The sequence below is a fragment of the Prunus avium genome, chromosome 2 (genome assembly GCF_965620075.1).
Source record: "Prunus avium chromosome 2, drPruAviu1.hap1.1, whole genome shotgun sequence".
In the NCBI taxonomy this organism is placed as follows: Eukaryota; Viridiplantae; Streptophyta; class Magnoliopsida; order Rosales; family Rosaceae; genus Prunus; species Prunus avium.
This window is the reverse complement of record NC_142285.1, coordinates 1644981-1662413: the sequence shown is the minus strand read 5'-3', so window position 1 is coordinate 1662413 and position 17433 is coordinate 1644981. Positions and strand designations below refer to the sequence as shown.

Genomic DNA, 17433 nt, shown 5'->3' with positions numbered 1-17433 from the left:
TGCCGTGTAAAGCACATAATACACAGACATGAAACCAAAACCGCAGCAAGAGTCATTATTGTTGTTGACGTAAAGCACCCACATCCACTTGGAAACAATAAACAAGGAGAAAGAAAGAATTGTTGTTGACATAAAACACCTCAAGTCTCTACTTTAATTCACCTCACCGCCTCTGTGTTTTGTTCTGAATCACAGCAATGGCAGAAGGAGTCCTCTTCAACATTGCACAAGGGATCATTGAAAGGTTAGTCTCCCGTGCCTTTGAAGAGATTGGATTGGTTTCGGGTGTCAACGATGAGCTCCAAAAGCTTAAGCTTGTAGTTTCCCAACTCCAAGCTGTTCTTCTTGATGCTGAGCAAAAGCAAGCCAACAGTGAAGCAGTCAAAGAGTGGCTCCATAGTGTAGAAGATGCAGTTTATGAAGCTGATGACGTGCTTGATGAGTTTTATACTGAAGCTCAGTGGAGACAAATGGTGCCTGGAAATAATAAAATGTCAAAGCAGGTACGCATCTTCTTCTCTAGCTCAAACCAGCTTGCTTTTCAGCTGAAGATGGGTCATAAGATTAAAAATATCAACCAGAGGCTGCATGTGATTGCCTCCAATAGAATGTTTGTTCAATTAGAATTGAACCACGAAGATGCACGATTTGTTATAAAAGAGAGGGTCACCCACTCATTTGTCCGCGAGGATAATATAATAGGGAGAGATGAAGATAAAAGAGCAATTCTTCAACTTTTGTTGGATTTGGATCCCATCTCTACAGAAAATGTCTCAACTATTTCCATAGTTGGATTTGGAGGATTGGGAAAAACTGCACTTGCCCAACTAGTTTTAAACGATGAGATGGTTGAGAAACATTTTGAGCTGAAAATGTGGATATGTGTGTCAAATGTATTTGAGTTGGATATACTTGTTAAGAAAATCATTCAATCTGCAACTAATGACATAGCCAAAAGCCTTGACATGGATCAGTTGCAAAATGAGCTTAGGAAGAAGATCGATGGGAAGAGATACCTCCTTGTGTTAGACGATGTGTGGAATGATAATCGTGAAAAATGGCTTGCCTTGAAAGACTTGTTGATGGGTGGTGCAAGAGGTAGTAAAATACTAATAACTACTCGTATTGATACAGTTGCAAAGATAACAAACACAGCTAAACCATATAAGTTAAAGGGATTGAATGAAGAACAGTCTTGGTCTTTATTTACGAAAATGGCATTTCAAAATGGAAAAGGGCCAACGAGTTCAACCTTTAAGGTGATTGGGGAGGAGATTGCTACAAAATGTAAGGGGGTTCCTCTTGCTATAAGGACCATAGGACGGATGTTGTACACTAGAGATCCAGAAACTGAGTGGTTGGCTTTCAAGAATAACAAGCTTTCAACAATAAGGCAAGAAGAAAATGATATTTTACCAACTCTAAAGCTGAGTTATGATGTTCTCCCATCACATTTGAAACATTGTTTTGCTTATTGTAGTTTGTTCCCGCCTGATTATGAGATTCCCGTAGAGAAATTAATTAAGCTGTGGGTGGCACAAGGGTTCGTTAAGTCTTCAAATCCTAATGAGTGCTTGGAAGATGTTGGTTATGAATATTATAACGAACTAGTTTGGAGATCTTTTTTCCAAGAAGAAGAAAAAGATAGGTTTGGTATAATAAAAAGCTGTAAAATGCATGATCTCATGAATGAACTTGCTGTTAAAGTGGCAGGGGAGGGAAGCAGAATAATAGATGGCAAGAAGACTGATTTTAATGCAAAACGTCTTCTTCATGTATCTTTCGATTTTGATGTTGATTTTTCGAAATGGAAAATACCAGCATCCTTGCTGGAATCAAATAAGCTAAGGACTTTTCTTTTCCTAAGCCAAAGCTGGTGGCACGGGAAGTCATTCCACAAGTCATTTTGTGCTACAATTGCTTCAAATTTTAAGTCATTGCATATGTTGAGTTTGAATGGATTGGAAATTAAAAAATTGCCAAAATGTCTTAGGAAAATGATACATTTAAGATATTTTGATCTTAGTCGTAATCCCATTGAGAGACTTCCAAATTGGATAGTCAAACTTCAAAATTTGGAAACTCTAGATCTCTCAAGATGTGACTCTCTTGTGGAACTGCCTAGAGATATTAAGAAATTGATCAACTTGAGGCATCTCATTTTGGAAGGTTGTAATAACTTGGCTCGGATTCCTCGTGGACTAGGTGAATTGACTTGTCTTCGTACTTTGAGTATATTTGTTTTGAGCGAAAACAATTCCATGTTGAGGGACAGTGCAGGGCTCAGTGAGTTGGGGAAGCTAAAGGATTTAAGAGGAGAGTTGAAGATCAGAAATTTGAGGTACAAGAAAGATATGGTGTCAGAATTGAATTATGATGGTGTAGTTTTGAAGGAGAAACAACATCTCTATTCGTTGACTTTACATTGGATGCACATCGAAAGAGAAAATAGTGATGCGGTTGAGAAGGAGAGTGATGTAATTATTAAGTCAATGGAAGCGCTGCAGCCCCATTCAAGTCTGAAAGAGTTAACCCTGGAGTACTATATGGGTGCGAGGTTTGCGAGTTGGTTTCATTCTCTCACAAATATTGTTAATCTCAAATTGTCTCAATGTGACAGATGCCAACATCTTCCACTGTTGGATCATTTACCTTTTCTCAAGAGTCTTGAGCTTTTCGGGTTAAGGAATTTGGAGCACATATCAGAAGACATGGTTAAAGACTTTGCCAGTAATGAGATGATATCAGTTGCTTCTCCATCGACGACCTTCTTTCCCTCCTTAGAGAGTCTTAATCTAATTTGTTGCTTTAATCTCAAGGGTTGGTGGAGGAATGAAACAGCATCAGCTTCAGCTTCTTCATTTCCTTGTCTTTCTACTTTAACTATACGTGATTGTCCTAACCTAACTTCCATGCCGTTGTACCCAAATCTTGACAGACTATCGTTACAGGGAAGCAGCTGGAAGGTCCTTCCCTCCTCCTTTGTTCTCTCCAAATTAAAATATATGTATATTACGAGCGTTGAGATTGAAGATTTCCCTAATTTGGTATCACTACCTGATCAAGGGATGGGTCGTCTCATCTCCTTACAGAGACTGCATATTTCAAATTGTCCTAAATTGGCATCACTACCAGAAGGGATCGGCAACCTCACATTACTTCAGGAGTTTGAAATTGAAGATTTCCCTAATTTGGTATCACTACCAGATCAAGGGATGGGTCGTCTCATCTCCTTACAGAGACTGCATATTTCAAATTGTCCTAAATTGGCATCACTACCAGAAGGGATCAGCAACCTCAAGTCACTTTCCAATCTTCGAATTCGATGCCTTCCCAATCTGGCATCACTCCCAGTAGGGCTTCGATGCCTAATCTCCTTACAAGAACTGGAAATTTGGGATTGCCTGAAATTGGCGTCACTACCAGAAGGGATGGGCAACCTCAAATCACTTCAGTTGCTTTCGATATCAGATTGCCCTAATTTGGCATCACTCCCAGAAGGGCCTTGTTGCCTCGCCTCATTAAAAAGGTTGATAATTAAGGATTGCCCCATCTTAAAGCAAAGATGCCAGAAAGAAACAGGTGAGGACTGGTCCAAGATTGCTCACATCCCCGACATTCGCATTGATCCACAGCCTGGTGCGTTTTTCTTACTAATTTCTTTCTTTTGCATTGAGACTTTCATTCAAATGGCAACCAACCTCAGCTTGTTCATTTTCTTCTTTGTCAGTTGATCTTGAAGACTATTTTTATTAAGGGTTGGGTCAGTGCAGATTGGGTCCCCATTAAAAACTCTTATGGCTTGATTGTGATTGTGCAATAGCAGGTCACCAGGAAAGTGGTATGTATGTATTAGATGATGAGCCCTTGATCCTAACATTGTTTTGTTGTTGGTATGTTGACATGATAATAACATTCGGTTTTGTTTCTTATTTTTCTTTCATGGATATGCAGTGATTAAAAGAAGAAACTAATTAGGCATCCTGGCTTTGATCATACAAGTGACTCAGTTGTACATGTGATGAATTTAGGTAATTCTAACTCTCAAATTTCCTTATAGCTTTTGAAATTGATGTCGTTCATGATGGCTGATATTTATGAATTAAATTCAGATTGATTTACCAAGAATGACGTTAATTCCCTACATTATTCATATTTTGGACCGGCAACCTCACATTACTCCATGAGCTTTCAATTATGGATCTGCCAAAGCGTAATATTAAAAAATTGAAAATACATATTATAGTGAAAAATTAGCATGATACTTACAAACAAATAGTATAATATTTATTTTTCATTTGTTATTTGTTATTTATTATTTATTAAATACTCGTATATATAAAACATACAAAATAGCATAGTTTATAGATTTGTTCCTTGTAATCTATTGTTAAAGGGTCTTTGAAAGACCCGAGCCTTTTTCCAATAGTTGCTTCGAAACACCCATTCTCTTTATTAAATTGAAGGTCCCAATGTCTTCCTCTCCACTTCTGACCCAATTTCAAAGCTCCCATGGCTCTCTCTCTCTCTCTCTCTCTCTCTCTCTCTCTCTCTCTCTCTCTCTCTCTCTCTCTCTCTCTCTCTCTCTCTCTCTCTCTCTCTCTCTCCATGGCTACATTCTATAGGATGTGCATGTGATTTTTGTTTCACATATTATATCCTTGTGTGTGTCTGGTTTGCGTGCCTTATCATTTTCTGTGCTAGGTTATATCCTACACTCGCATAAACTTCATTCTAGTTCTATTAAGTTGATAATAGCTTTTGTGGAACAGGGAATTAAAAATCTACCTTCTAAGAGTATTGGAAAATTGCAAGAGTGCCGGAAGAGTGTGGTTCGAAGTGTGCTCAAGTCTTGTGGGGCACTTCAGCAATTGAGAGAGCTTCAGTATCCCAAGTGTGCTATCTTGTGCTGCATTGTCGAGCAACGTTCCTCCGTTCTGATTTCGTGTTTTTTTATTTATTTTTTGTTTTATTTTGTTTCCCATTCTGAACCAGATTGTAACCCCACGTCTTATAAACTATAAATAAGACTTGAGGAGGCCAAGAAACAGACTTGAGTGCTCTTATACTTGTAATCTTATTCAATTAGTGAAAACCCCTAGCAACCTCGTGGACGTAGCTCAATTATGAGTGAACCACGTAAAACTGTGGTGTTTGATTTGTGTGTGAATGTTTGTTTGTTTGTTATTTTGATTCTCGATCTCTTTTATCTCGTGAATGTTTAAATTTTTTTTCTCAACCCTTTATTTCTCAAATCCAACTCCATCTCAAATCCTTTCATCCAAATGCAGCCTTAGGAATTTCAATTTCTCACAATCACTCAAGCTAGAGGGACTGTGATAGTTGTATTCGGCAGTGCTTATATATTCTTCCTTGACCAAATCACTTTGGAATGTTTTAATAGAAGTAGAGAATTGATTCAGAATGTAAGCAAAGACTAAAAAAGGCAATTTTGACAATTTGCCATCTCAAGATAGACATATAGACAGATGTGCATCTTTTGTAACATAAATTTGTGCTTGATCAAGTATTAAAGAGGAAATATCAAAACCGATGAGGTGCAGCAAGAGTTACCACAGCCTCTGAAGCCCTCTTTGTTGCGAATTAGACCACAAAGGATTCAGAATTTGAGCTATAAAATCCTGATCCAAGAGAATCCTGGTCTTGATTCTTAGCCAACATTGGCAAGAAATTAGGAACATGTGGAGCCCTGATCTTGGTTCTTAGTAAACATTGCAGTATAGCCAAGCAAGGTATCTATTTAGAGACGCATTCAATGGATGCTTCCTTAGCAAGCAATGCCGCTGCTTGGCCCCATGTCTGAGTTGGTGGAGCTAGGTTGAGATCCAATGAAAATGGGTAGGAAGAGGCCATTTGATTTCTTGCTTTGATTTCTCACTTTCTTTTCTCTTTTGTGTGTTTCTGAGTTTGTGTGTTTTTTCCCCTCTTTCTCTTTCTCTTTTATAGACTTAGTTTCTGCTTAACCCTAGCCCACTGCGCTTCTGAGTTTCGCGCGGCCCTTACGGCCTATCCCCCTCTATCACCTCACCTGTTCCCCAACCCCTTTAATTGCATTTCTACCTTTCAGCGCTTTCAAAAACACAAAAATTCATCACATCTTCCTGAGAAGCCAATAATTCTAGCTTAGGGATGTGCGAGGGGCCTCTGCACAAGACACGTCCCTCGCTTTGTTGCCCGTGACTCACAGAAGCCGAGACATCGGGGCCCTTTTTTTTTCTTTTTTTTTTCAGAATTCTCGCTCCTTGTGCTTCTGAAAACGCTTCTTTGTTTTTGTTTTCTTCTCTTTTGGGCTTTCGTTTGGGTTGGGTTTTCAATTGGTTTGGGCGTTCCAATGGGTTGGACTTCTTCAAAGTTTGGGTTTCAGTTGCGTAGAACTGTCTGTTAGGGCTTACTGTTTTGTTTTGTTTTTATTTTTGCAACTGTGTGTAGTTTTAATTCTTGTTTGTTCTTTTATTTAATTGCTTTAATCCTTTCGTTTCTTGTTTTAACATTGTTGATGCCTACATTTTCAACATTGAGGACAATGTTTCATTCAAGTTGGGGGGAAGTGGAATTATTTTTTTTGGCAATTTGTTAGATTGCAAATTTGTTCACAAAATAAAAAAAAATTAAAAAATAAAAAATTTGAGGTTAAGTCATTTTATCATCAATTAGAATTCTTTGCATATAAATTAAGATTTGATATTCATGGACGGTTTTTACGATTGGAAACATGTGTGATTAACTTCATCTCTTTCTTTTTAGTCTTTTTCACTTATTTCTGTTTAGTGGATGAGTCGTGAGTTGTACTTTGAATTCACACATGCACACTAACACTTTTGAGAGAATAAAAGAAAGATCAATTATTTTAGCCTTGTTGTTTTAAGAGAAGTTAGATGGCATTGCTCTTGTTTACCTTGGTATTCTCATTATTAAAAATTTTATAAAAAAAAAAGTTAATTGCAAAAAAAAATATTGTGAAATAAAATTTATCCAAACTTTACTTAGTAACCGGGCCTCTTGCCTAATTAGCAGTGAGTGTTCGCGTCAACCCGTAGGGTTTTGGTATAAATTTGTGTTGTGACTAGTTTAGTTTCGTAGCCTTTTTAACTCGAGTTAGTAAGCTCTTGGGGGTGTTCAACACCTAATGCCTTAAAACCTTCGGTTTGAGAGTTGTTAGCCTAAAACTCGTTACATGGGTTAATTAGAAAGCTTAATGAAACTAAACATTGCACGGTCACCCAAAAGAAATGTACAAAAAAAAAATGTTTATTTGTTTATAAATTTAAAAAAATTATAATAATAATGCCTTGGTTTGTTATTTGCAATGAAATTTGAACTATACTTGAAATAATGAGGTTAGTATGATTGAAGTTTATTTTGGTCTCTCAACTGTGTTGGTTCACATTACACCAAAGGAAACAAATGAAAAATTTACTAAATGGTTATAAGTGCCTTTGACTTTAAGTTGGGATGAGTTTTTAAAAAATGTGTTTGCTCTTTTAAAAATTGTCCATGAGTTGAAAATTTGGATTTTTACTGCTTTGTATTCTTCTTGATGATTTGCTGGCTATTTGAAATAACCTTAAGTTTAACCTCCATTTCGATGTTTGTGGGTATCATCACTGAAAACCCTCACGAGACTATAACTCTCGTCCACTAGGGCAACCCAGGGGTTTAAAGGCTTATTGCATATACTAAATGCAATCGAGATCCCTGCGGAAGTGGCTTAATTAGTTTTCATTTATTCTTAGTTTTTAATTTTAGTTTGCTTGAGGACTAGCAAATTATAGGTTTGGGGGTATTTGATAAACACATAATTATTACAATTTCTATCCCTAATCTATATTTGTTAATACTTTGTTTCACTGAATTTTGAACCAATTAGAATGTTACCTTGCATTTTACAAATCTAATTGCACTTCATTGAAATAAAGGCTAATTTAGTTGAATTTTCTATTAGGTAGCTCTCTCTTTGCAAGCAGCCCAAGGAGAGAAAAGAAATGAAGCCCAAACTCCAGTCCATTTTCGGCAGTCAGCTTGCAAGCCCCAAAACACACGTTTTTACTGCTCGGATGGGAATGCATTATTCATGAAAGTTGTTCCAATGGGTGTCTATTATAACATATCCAAATTTGAGCCTCATTGGATACATATTGAAACCTCGGGCCTTCCTACACCAAGCCAGATGCAGAATTCATTTTTCCAGCAACACATGTGTAGCAGCAAAAGAACTTTAGCAGTCAGCAACTTTGGACAGCAACACATTGGTTGGCAGCAAATAAAGAGCCAGACCTCCATGCTAAAAGAAGAATGGGCAGCACCATGTGTGCAGCTGCCAACATGTGAAGATGATGATTATGTTGATGCTTTAATTGCTTTCCTTCCTCTATAAACAGAAGGTAATGCAAAGAGATTGAGAGTAGAACTGTAGAGCATATTTTAGTAGAATAGAGTGCAGATTTTGTGCAATTCTTAGGCACCAAGGGAGAGGAAAAATGGCAATATAATTGGAGAGAACCTTGGGGAGCCATGAGGCAAGGAACCAAGGGGTTGATGATGCAATTTTTCCTTCTCCTCTTTGTTCTTCATTTTTATCTTGTATTGTTATTTTATTTATGTCTAGTTAAACTTTTTTAATGATGAAATACCATTATGAAATGAAGTTCTAGTTCTTAACTTTCAATTCCCAACTATTATATTCTTCAATGTTTATAATTTCACCTTCACATGATTAATGGGTTAATTTTCTTTTCACCACTTCTATCATGTATTTGTGGTAGTTAGGAATAAAAGTTAATCTATTAATGCATCCTTGGTTTTGTATTACTAATATACAATTTTCTTTGATCCTTTGTAGTTAAACAATATTTTTCACATAGGATGGCTTAGAATTTGTAATTATGAAGGGAAGGGGAATTTACATAAGATTCATAAAAATGCATGCTTAATTGATATATCTTGAGAAAATAGTAGATTGATTTCTTGATTGCTACTCCGTACTCCGTGGGAATTGTTAGAGTTTATGGAATAATGGTATGGAATCTAAAACCTTAGTTTTCCCCTTATTTTAGTTTATTTGCATTTTCAATTCTTTGCTTTATTTCTTTTTCTTTTTCAACTTTGAATTAACTTGGGTTAGGTTTGTTTTCCATCTTTTTCACGCACTCCCTGTGGGTACGACCTCGCACTTACACACACTTATTCTACAAACGATTCGTGCACTTGCGAGTTTTATAAATTTAAAACATGCACCTTCGGGTGGCCAACAAGTGTAGTGGTAAGTATTCCTGCCTGTCACGCGGGTGACCCGGGTTCGATCCCCAGCAACGGCGCCAATTTGTTCGTACCACTTTGCAAAACCTAAGGGAAGGTGTCGTATAGTAGTGTAGCTCGGAAGTCCGAGTGTCGTTTCCACAGAGAGCGGTGTAAAGAAAATAACAGAGATGAAAAAGAACAAGTGTGATTGAGAAGTAGATTTATGCAAGATTTGATTTAAAGAAAATTCAATTGATTAAAACACTAAGGCATTGGGGTTCCACTTTTAACATAAGCATGCAACTCTTAATAATTTGATCCACAAAATATTTTCCAATGTAGTTGTTCAAAATAATTAAAGTTCTTTTTAATTTCCTTTATAAGTATTCTAAGCATAACTTGTACCATTGGCAACAAACTATCAAAAAATAATCTTCATCGAAATTCTATTAATCTAAGTAATTCTCTTCTCTTTTAAAAGCATGAAAGTTTTTACTACACAATGGAAAAAACATGATTGAACCCATGAATTAGATTATCAAACATTCATCAACTAATTAAAAAGAAAACTACAAATTCCATTTGAACAAAAATGACAAATTCACATTAAAGTTTAAGTTTGGATCAAACTAATAAAAATTACACACTCATATTAAAAGCTTTCTCCCTAGCCTTAGCTAGGGAGTTAGTTCCCCACAAAATAAAACTAAAAGAAAAAATTAAATTACTTCATATTTGATTAGTTTTCCATTGCACTCCCCGGCAACGGCGCCAAAAACTTGTTGGCCACCCGAAAGTGCATGTTTTAAATTTATAAAACTCGCAAGTACACGAATCGTTTGTAGAATAAGTGTGTGTAAGTGCGAGGTCGTACCCACAGGGAGTGCGTGAAAAAGATGGAAAACAAACCTAACCCAAGTTAATTCAAAGTTGAAAAAGAAAATGAAATAAAGCAAAGAATTGAAAAGGCAAATAAACTAAAATAGGGGGAAAACTAAGGTTTTAGATTCCATACCATTATTCCATAAACTCTAACAATTCCCACGGAGTAGCAATCAAGAAATCAATCTACTATTTTCTCAAGATATATCAATTAAGCATGCATTTTTATGAATCTTATGTAAATTCCCATTCCCTTCATAATTACAAATTCTAAGCCATCCTATGTGAAAAATATTGTTTAACTACAAAGGATCAAAGAAAATTGTATATTAGTAATACAAAACCAAGGATGCATTAATAGATTAACTTTTATTCCTAACTACCACAAATACATGATAGAAGTGGTAAAAAGAAAATTATCCCATTAATCATGTGAAGGTGAAATTATAAACATTGAAGAATATAATAGTTGGGAATTGAAAGTTAAGAACTAAAACTTCATTTCATAATGGTATTTCATCATTAAAAAAGTTTAACTAGACATAAATAAAATAACAATACAAGATAAAAATGAAGAACAAAGAGGAGAAGGAAAAATTGCATCATCAACCCCTTGGTTCCTTGCCTCATGGCTCCCCAAGGTTCTCTCCAATTATATTGCCATTTTTCCTCTCCCTTGGTGCCTAAGAATTGCACAAAATCTGCACTCTATTCTACTAAAATCTGCTCTACAATTTTACTCTCAATCTCTTTGCATTACCTTCTATTTATAAAGGAAGGAAAGCAACTAAAGCATCAACATAATCATCATCTTCACATGTTGGCAGCTGCACACATGGTGCTGTCCATTCTTCTTTTAGCATGGAGGTCTGGCTCTTTATTTGCTGCCAACCCATGTGTTTCTGTCCAAAATTGCTGACTGCTAAAGTTCTTTTGCTGCTGCACATGTGTTGCTGGAAAAACGAATTATTCTGCACCAGGTTTAGTGTAGGAAGGCCTGAGGTTTCAATATGTATCCAATGGGGCTCAAATTTGGAAATATTATAATAGACACCCATTAGAACAACTTTCATGAAGAATACATTCCCATCCGAGCAGTAAAACGTGTGTTTTGGGGCTTGCAAACTGACTGCCGAAAATGGACTGGAGTTTAGGCTTCATTTCTTTTCTCTCCTTGGGCTGCTTGCAAAGAGAATGCTACCTAATAGAAAATTCAACTAAATTAGCCTTTATTTCAATGAAGTGCAATTAGATTTGTAAAATGCAAGGTAACATTCTAATTGGTTCAAAATTCAGTGAAACAAAGTATTAACAAATATAGATTAGGGATAGAAATTGTAATAATTATGTGTTTATCAAGCAACTAAGCTTTGAATCTTCAGTAACCCCAGAATCATCAATCACATTTTCTATAAAAGAAACCATTAACAAATCCCATAATTCCATGTACGTCTAGCACATCATCTCCATTTGAAATATCCAAGTCACATAATTTGTTTTGTATCATCTAGTTTAACACTTAAAAGGACAAAATTGGGGACTGCAAAATTTAGAGTTGATTTGCAGAAACCATGATCAATGACAGAAAGTTGAATTCTTTATAGAAGAAATTAGGAATTTCTCACAATTTTGGTTTAATGGCACAAGTTGTATTTGGTATGTCAACACAAAGATCCACAAATTATGCCTTGTTGGAGCAACGCTGATAGTCTTCAGTAGCCACAATGGGCCTGGCCCGAAGAAAATAATGGTTCTGGTCCTAGCCCAAGAAAAAATGGCGAGCCCATGTGGTTCAAAATTGAACTTGGGAGAGTTGTAAGCTTTTTCATTGGAAGTGTGAGCTACAAGGCATGGCTCTGGTTCTTATTGGTGGACAAATTAACAACTTGGATGTCTCAGATGGTCGTAGCAGATCATCTTAGGTAGGTTGACGGATTAATTCTTGTGTCCAACATTCCAATAGCATCGATCCTGTATTTGTTACTAGGGGTTTTGCATCATCGAGAAGAATCAATTCGAACCAATAGAAGGACAAATAAGTTTTAGGGAGCTTTAGTAATATACCCAAAATAAGGGCTGAAATTATAATATATAAAAACTCCACATGGAATGCACTTTAGAAACATACCCAAAAATTATTTACAACATAAGAAATGAGTGTTGAAGTTCTTATAAATTACATCTCTACCATTGATTAACTTAAAACAAACCCAACACAAAAAAAACTCAAAAAACAATCCAAAACAAGCCCAACTCAATTTTTTTTATAAAAACCCGAACTTTAAATAAATAAATAAATAAAAAATAACGAAAATCAAGGAGCTATCCTTACTACCCTTCTCCACCGAACCTCTGTACACTATTAATACCATGTCATAGAAGTACATTGTTAATACCATTTCATACCAAAAAAAATTAAAAAACCCAAAAAACCCCAGCAAGACATCTGATATCTTTTGCAGAAACCACCTCCAATTGTCCATAGTTTCACCACATACAATTGCAAAGGCAAAAGGAAATACCTCTACAAGAAAGAAAAAAAAGTACACTGTTAATACAATGTCATAGAAGTACACTGTTAATACTTTGTCATAGAAGATGTCGTGAGTACTAAATTCTCCACAAGCTTTGATTACCACCCAGTAAAACAACATCCAAACTTACACAACTACGTAGTGCTTACATTATCAATGATAGACTCAAGAAGATCATCTGACAATTTCAAGTCAGATTCCATCATTATGGCAATCACCATTTGCTTAACCTGAAACCAAACAGAGGCCGCTTAATTTAAATATCGTGTCCGTGTTCATACAAGGTATCAAACGTAAAAATAACCATAAAAACATAAATTTCCTCGGAGACTTAGACAGTAAAAAAGTAGTACAAGACTCACTTCTTCTTGCTCAATGAACCCGGTTTGTCTCATATCGTAGAGCCAAAATGCAACTGCAAGTAATTAACAAACAACATAAGATAACAAGAAAGACACACACACGCACAACATTTAGCTTTGCCTCTTATAGTAGTAAGACTTACAATCAATTTTATCATCTGTAGGGGCATATGGATGGAAGACATTGAGTGCATGAACAAACTCATCAAATTCAAAGACACCATTTTTCTTTTCATCAAAGAGATCAAAAACCTAGAAAAGCAAAATCCAATTCGCTTAAGTAGGTGCATGGAATTATATATATCCTAGTCAATTAGTTCAAGATGTTGGTATGAAGCATATACCATGTCCAGGAAAATATTTTCACCATAGGGAGTTCTGAATAGTGCTAGTTGAAACTCTTCCTGAAACCAAGGTCTAAAATATCGGTGATATCGGAAATATCGGTAGGCCAAAAACACGGAAATTTCGATGGAAATATCGGGATATTATCGATATCGATAAAAATTGAATAAAAACCACGGAAATTGTAAGAAAAACTTGGAAATTTTTATTGAAATTTTGCAGGATGTTTATTTAGTCAATTATCTATTAGTTTATCATAAAAAATTGGAATGAAATGCATTGCATGATGGATTTAACTTATTTAAGTTGGTTATATAGTGAGCTGGCAAACACTCTGAGTGTAGAAAATATGTAGTTTCTTGCAAAAAAAATTCAAAACAAAACCATGTATATATATAAATATTTTAGCATATTTTCACAAAAACATAAGTGATATAGTGGTTAAGGTGTTGAAGGAGTAAATCTTAGAGAATGGAAAACAAAAATAAAGAAAAAGGAAGCAGCCAAAGAAATAAACTAGCGGAGGCTGGACATTTCTTGAGTCTAACTTCTAATATGGCTCTTAGGAATTTGATAAGCATTGTGTTAGGTCTGAATCTTATTCTTTTGCTAGCTAAGTCTCACATAATTATACTTGAGCTTTCTATGCACTTTAGCCATGATTATACAACTCTTGCATGTCTTACCCAATTGTATGCATTTTTGCTTGTGTGATTCACTGGAATGTCAAGTTTATAACTAAGATATGATTTAGGCCATCTTTGTTAAGCCTCTTTCTTTTTCCTCCATCAACCCATACAATACATATTCCATTGTAAACCCCTTTGTGCTCAAACACTTAGCCATTTCTTTTTATCACCTTATCATCCATTAAACATCCTACCATCTAGGGAACATGTAGAGTATGATTGTATTTCAGATTGTATTCAAGGCAATAAATGAGCTATTAAAAAAAAATTCAGAAGAAAAAGAGAAAAGAAGTGTGGCCAATGTAGTCACGACCCTAGGGTGATATAAGGAGAAATCAAGGTGATCTAGGGTAAAGAGCCGCAAAATTGGGCCAAATATTATACAAAGAGTGTAAATGTCAAAATCAAATTGTGAAGTAATTCAATTGCAAAATCTGGTGTTGTGAGCTTTTCAATTTATGTGCCTTACATTTCAAACGTCCATGATCTTGTTTACATGTCATGCTCTACTTTGCTCCTTAGACTTTGTGTTTTCATATCCATTCTTTGTCTAACCATTACCATAACCGCATTACAGCCATGAGTAAAGTCCTATTGATCTTGGTTTAGCTTGGCAAACTTGTGTTCATTCTTGCAGGAATTCATATCGTTGTTTGAGAAGCATGAGTTGTATCTTCATGGCTATTTCACACACACACCTTGAGCATGATTTGAGTGAGATTGTGGTAGCACTTGAATAATGTTTAGAACTTCCTTAGTGTTTGTTTTGTTCCTTATTGAGCCATGTCTACGAAGTTTAAAATTTCTGTCTGGTTGGAAGGTTAACGTTTTTTTTTGTTTTTTGTTTTTGTTTTTGTTTTTGTTTTTTTTTTTCTTAAGGACTAACAAATCTATTAAGTTTTCTAACCATTTTGTTTTGTAGAGTTAGAAAAACGTTTGTGGGTATCGTATATGTTAAACCCTCAGGAGACACAACTCCTCCTACTAGGGATGCCTAGAGATTTAAAGGCTTGTTGCATACGCTCAATGCAATCGAGTTACCTACGAAAGTGGTCTAGTTAACTTCTTATTTTGTTTTGTTTTTCTTCATTTTCCTTTTGTTTTGCTCGAGGACTAGCAAAATCTAGGTTTGGGGGTATTTGATCGGTTCATAATTGTATATCATTTTGTACCCTTCTAGCTTATGATTTGGTTATGTTTTTGAGTTAAACTTGTGCTTTTAATCCTTTTTGTGTTTATCTTTCAGTTCATTGAGCTTTAGGTAATAATGATGGCTTTAGAGAGCATAATTCATGCAATTCAAGCATGTTAAGGCCTAATTTGGATGAATGGATGAAGAGCTTAAAGACAAACTCATTTTGGCTACAGCCCCCTGCCAGTCCAGTTCCGTAGGTCATATTGCAAGCTTTGTTTCAGCAACCTACACAGCTTGGATGAGGCCACATTCTTCATGAAAGTTGTTCCAATGGGTGTGTACTATAACATATCCAAAATTAAGCCCCATTGGATAAATATGGAGTCTGTTACCTAGCAAACACAGAGCCATGCTCAGGATGGATTTTATCAGCGCGCAAAATGAGTTAGCAATTTGTTTTGGCCTTAACTTCCTCCTCCGACCTTGGATTGGCCCAAATGATATATGGCTGGAAAGAAGACATTCTGAACTTCAAGTTTGAGTGCTTAAAGTCGTTATTTGCTTAAGGGAAGCCCAATTTGTAAGCCCTTGAAGTTGCTGGTCATGCTGACCTCAGGATGAGCTATTGTTTCTGGTTGGAAGCTTGGTCATGGTGACATGAAGATGAGCTAGGGCTGCTGGTGGGATTTATTGGTGAAGTGCAGCAACCAATTCTGATTTTCTAATACAAGTGCATCAACCAATTCTGATTTTTTATTACAAGTGCATCAACCAATTCAGATTTTATAACACAAGTGTTGTATGCATTAGTCATATTGAATTCAGATTTTCACTTCCCCTAGGCCTATAAATAGGGAAGTTCTCTAAGCTTGTAAACACACCCCAAGGGGGGGAGCTCTCAAACACTTCTCTAGAGCTCCCTTCCCTTCTCTCCCTCAAATTCTCTTAGTTTCATTTTCTAGTTTTCAATTGTTGTAATGAAATATTTGTGCTGAAATTCTTCTTAAGTTTTCTTAGTTCCACTTAACTTTTCGTTATGTAAATTCTTTTCTTTAGTTTCAAGTTTGATTAGTTTCCAAGTTTCAATTATGGTTTTTGTTCTTATTCATTATGCTTATAAGTTAATATGCTAGTTTGAATGATTGATCACCATTTAGGCTTGCATGTTAGCTATCTTGGTTTGAATTAAGAGTAGACACCATGCTTTAATTCGAATTGAACTATGAATAGGAAGAGTATGTATGGACATTCGACAACAGGGATTAGATACATGCTTGGTTGTTTAAATTGTTCTTCTATGCTTAATGGGTTCCTAATGCTTAATTTTAGGTTAGACAACAAATGATCAAATTAGGGAATTAGGAACACAAGGTTATGACCACACACCATGGCTTAATCATACATTAGCTAGAATCAATCCGTTAATCTAATTGAACTTGGGAACTTATCTGCTTGAGTTAGTTATTTTCTTTCTTCCTTGTTTTATTTATTTCCCTTCTTTTTCATTTCTGTTTTGTGTAGGGAAAATGAATTGAATCATTCAATCACCAATCCTCGTGGGATCGACCTCGCACTTACATATTCTATACTACCAAACGGCTCGTGCACTTGCGAGTATCACAAGTTGAGGATGCAGTTGAACCCATTTTGGTGCAGCTGTATCTACGCAACACCGCTCACTCATATTAGATATGTCTGTTCCCCATCATCTTTGGGGGCATGTTGTTCTGTCTGCTACCTATTTGATTAATCGTACTCCTAGCCAAGTTCTTGATTTCAAGACTCCGCATGATGTGTTTGGTAACCATGTTTCCTCTGTCTCCGTCTCCAAGTTACCCCCTAAAGTTTTTGGGTGTGTTGCATATGTTCATGTTTACTCTTATCAACGGAGTAAACTTGATCATTGTGCTCTGCGATGTCTCTTTATTGGTTACTCTTCTACTCAAAATGGCTATAAGTGCTATCATCCACCTACCCAGAATGTGCATGTTACTTTGGACGTGACTTTCCATGAAGAAGTGTCTTATTATGTCTCTCCCTCCTCTCCAATTCATGGGAAAAGAGGGAGTGAATTGAAGAGTCTTGGACTTGAATTGGAGAATGATGTGTTTGAAGATACTGCTCTTGAGAAGGAAACGACCAGTAGCACTGAAGCAAGTGACCAGTCGCCCATATCTGAAGATGAAACATGTGGTTTCTGTGAAGAAACGACCAGTCGCCCTTTGGAA

General features: G+C 36.0%; 2 protein-coding genes across 2 annotated transcripts; one reads left to right on the top strand and one right to left on the bottom strand.

Annotated features, from left to right (window-relative positions):
* The first annotated feature begins 139 nt into the window (after positions 1–139).
* Positions 140–5179, top strand: LOC110764207 (putative disease resistance protein RGA3). Its single transcript, XM_021967121.2, has 4 exons — positions 140–3639; positions 3731–3841; positions 3955–4031; positions 4773–5179. Exons 1-2 carry the CDS (start codon positions 198–200, stop codon positions 3754–3756), a joined length of 3468 nt encoding a protein of 1155 aa, XP_021822813.2. The 5' UTR covers positions 140–197; the 3' UTR covers positions 3757–3841; positions 3955–4031; positions 4773–5179.
* Positions 5180–12692: 7513 nt separating this feature from the next.
* Positions 12693–14634, bottom strand: LOC110764217 (calcineurin B-like protein 9). The gene is made up of 5 exons (XM_088248065.1): positions 14626–14634; positions 13381–13440; positions 13180–13288; positions 13037–13089; positions 12693–12904 (listed from the first exon to the last, which is right to left on the bottom strand). Exons 1-5 carry the CDS (start codon positions 14632–14634, stop codon positions 12809–12811), a joined length of 327 nt encoding a protein of 108 aa, XP_088104191.1. The 3' UTR covers positions 12693–12808.
* Between the last annotated feature and the right edge of the window lie 2799 nt (positions 14635–17433).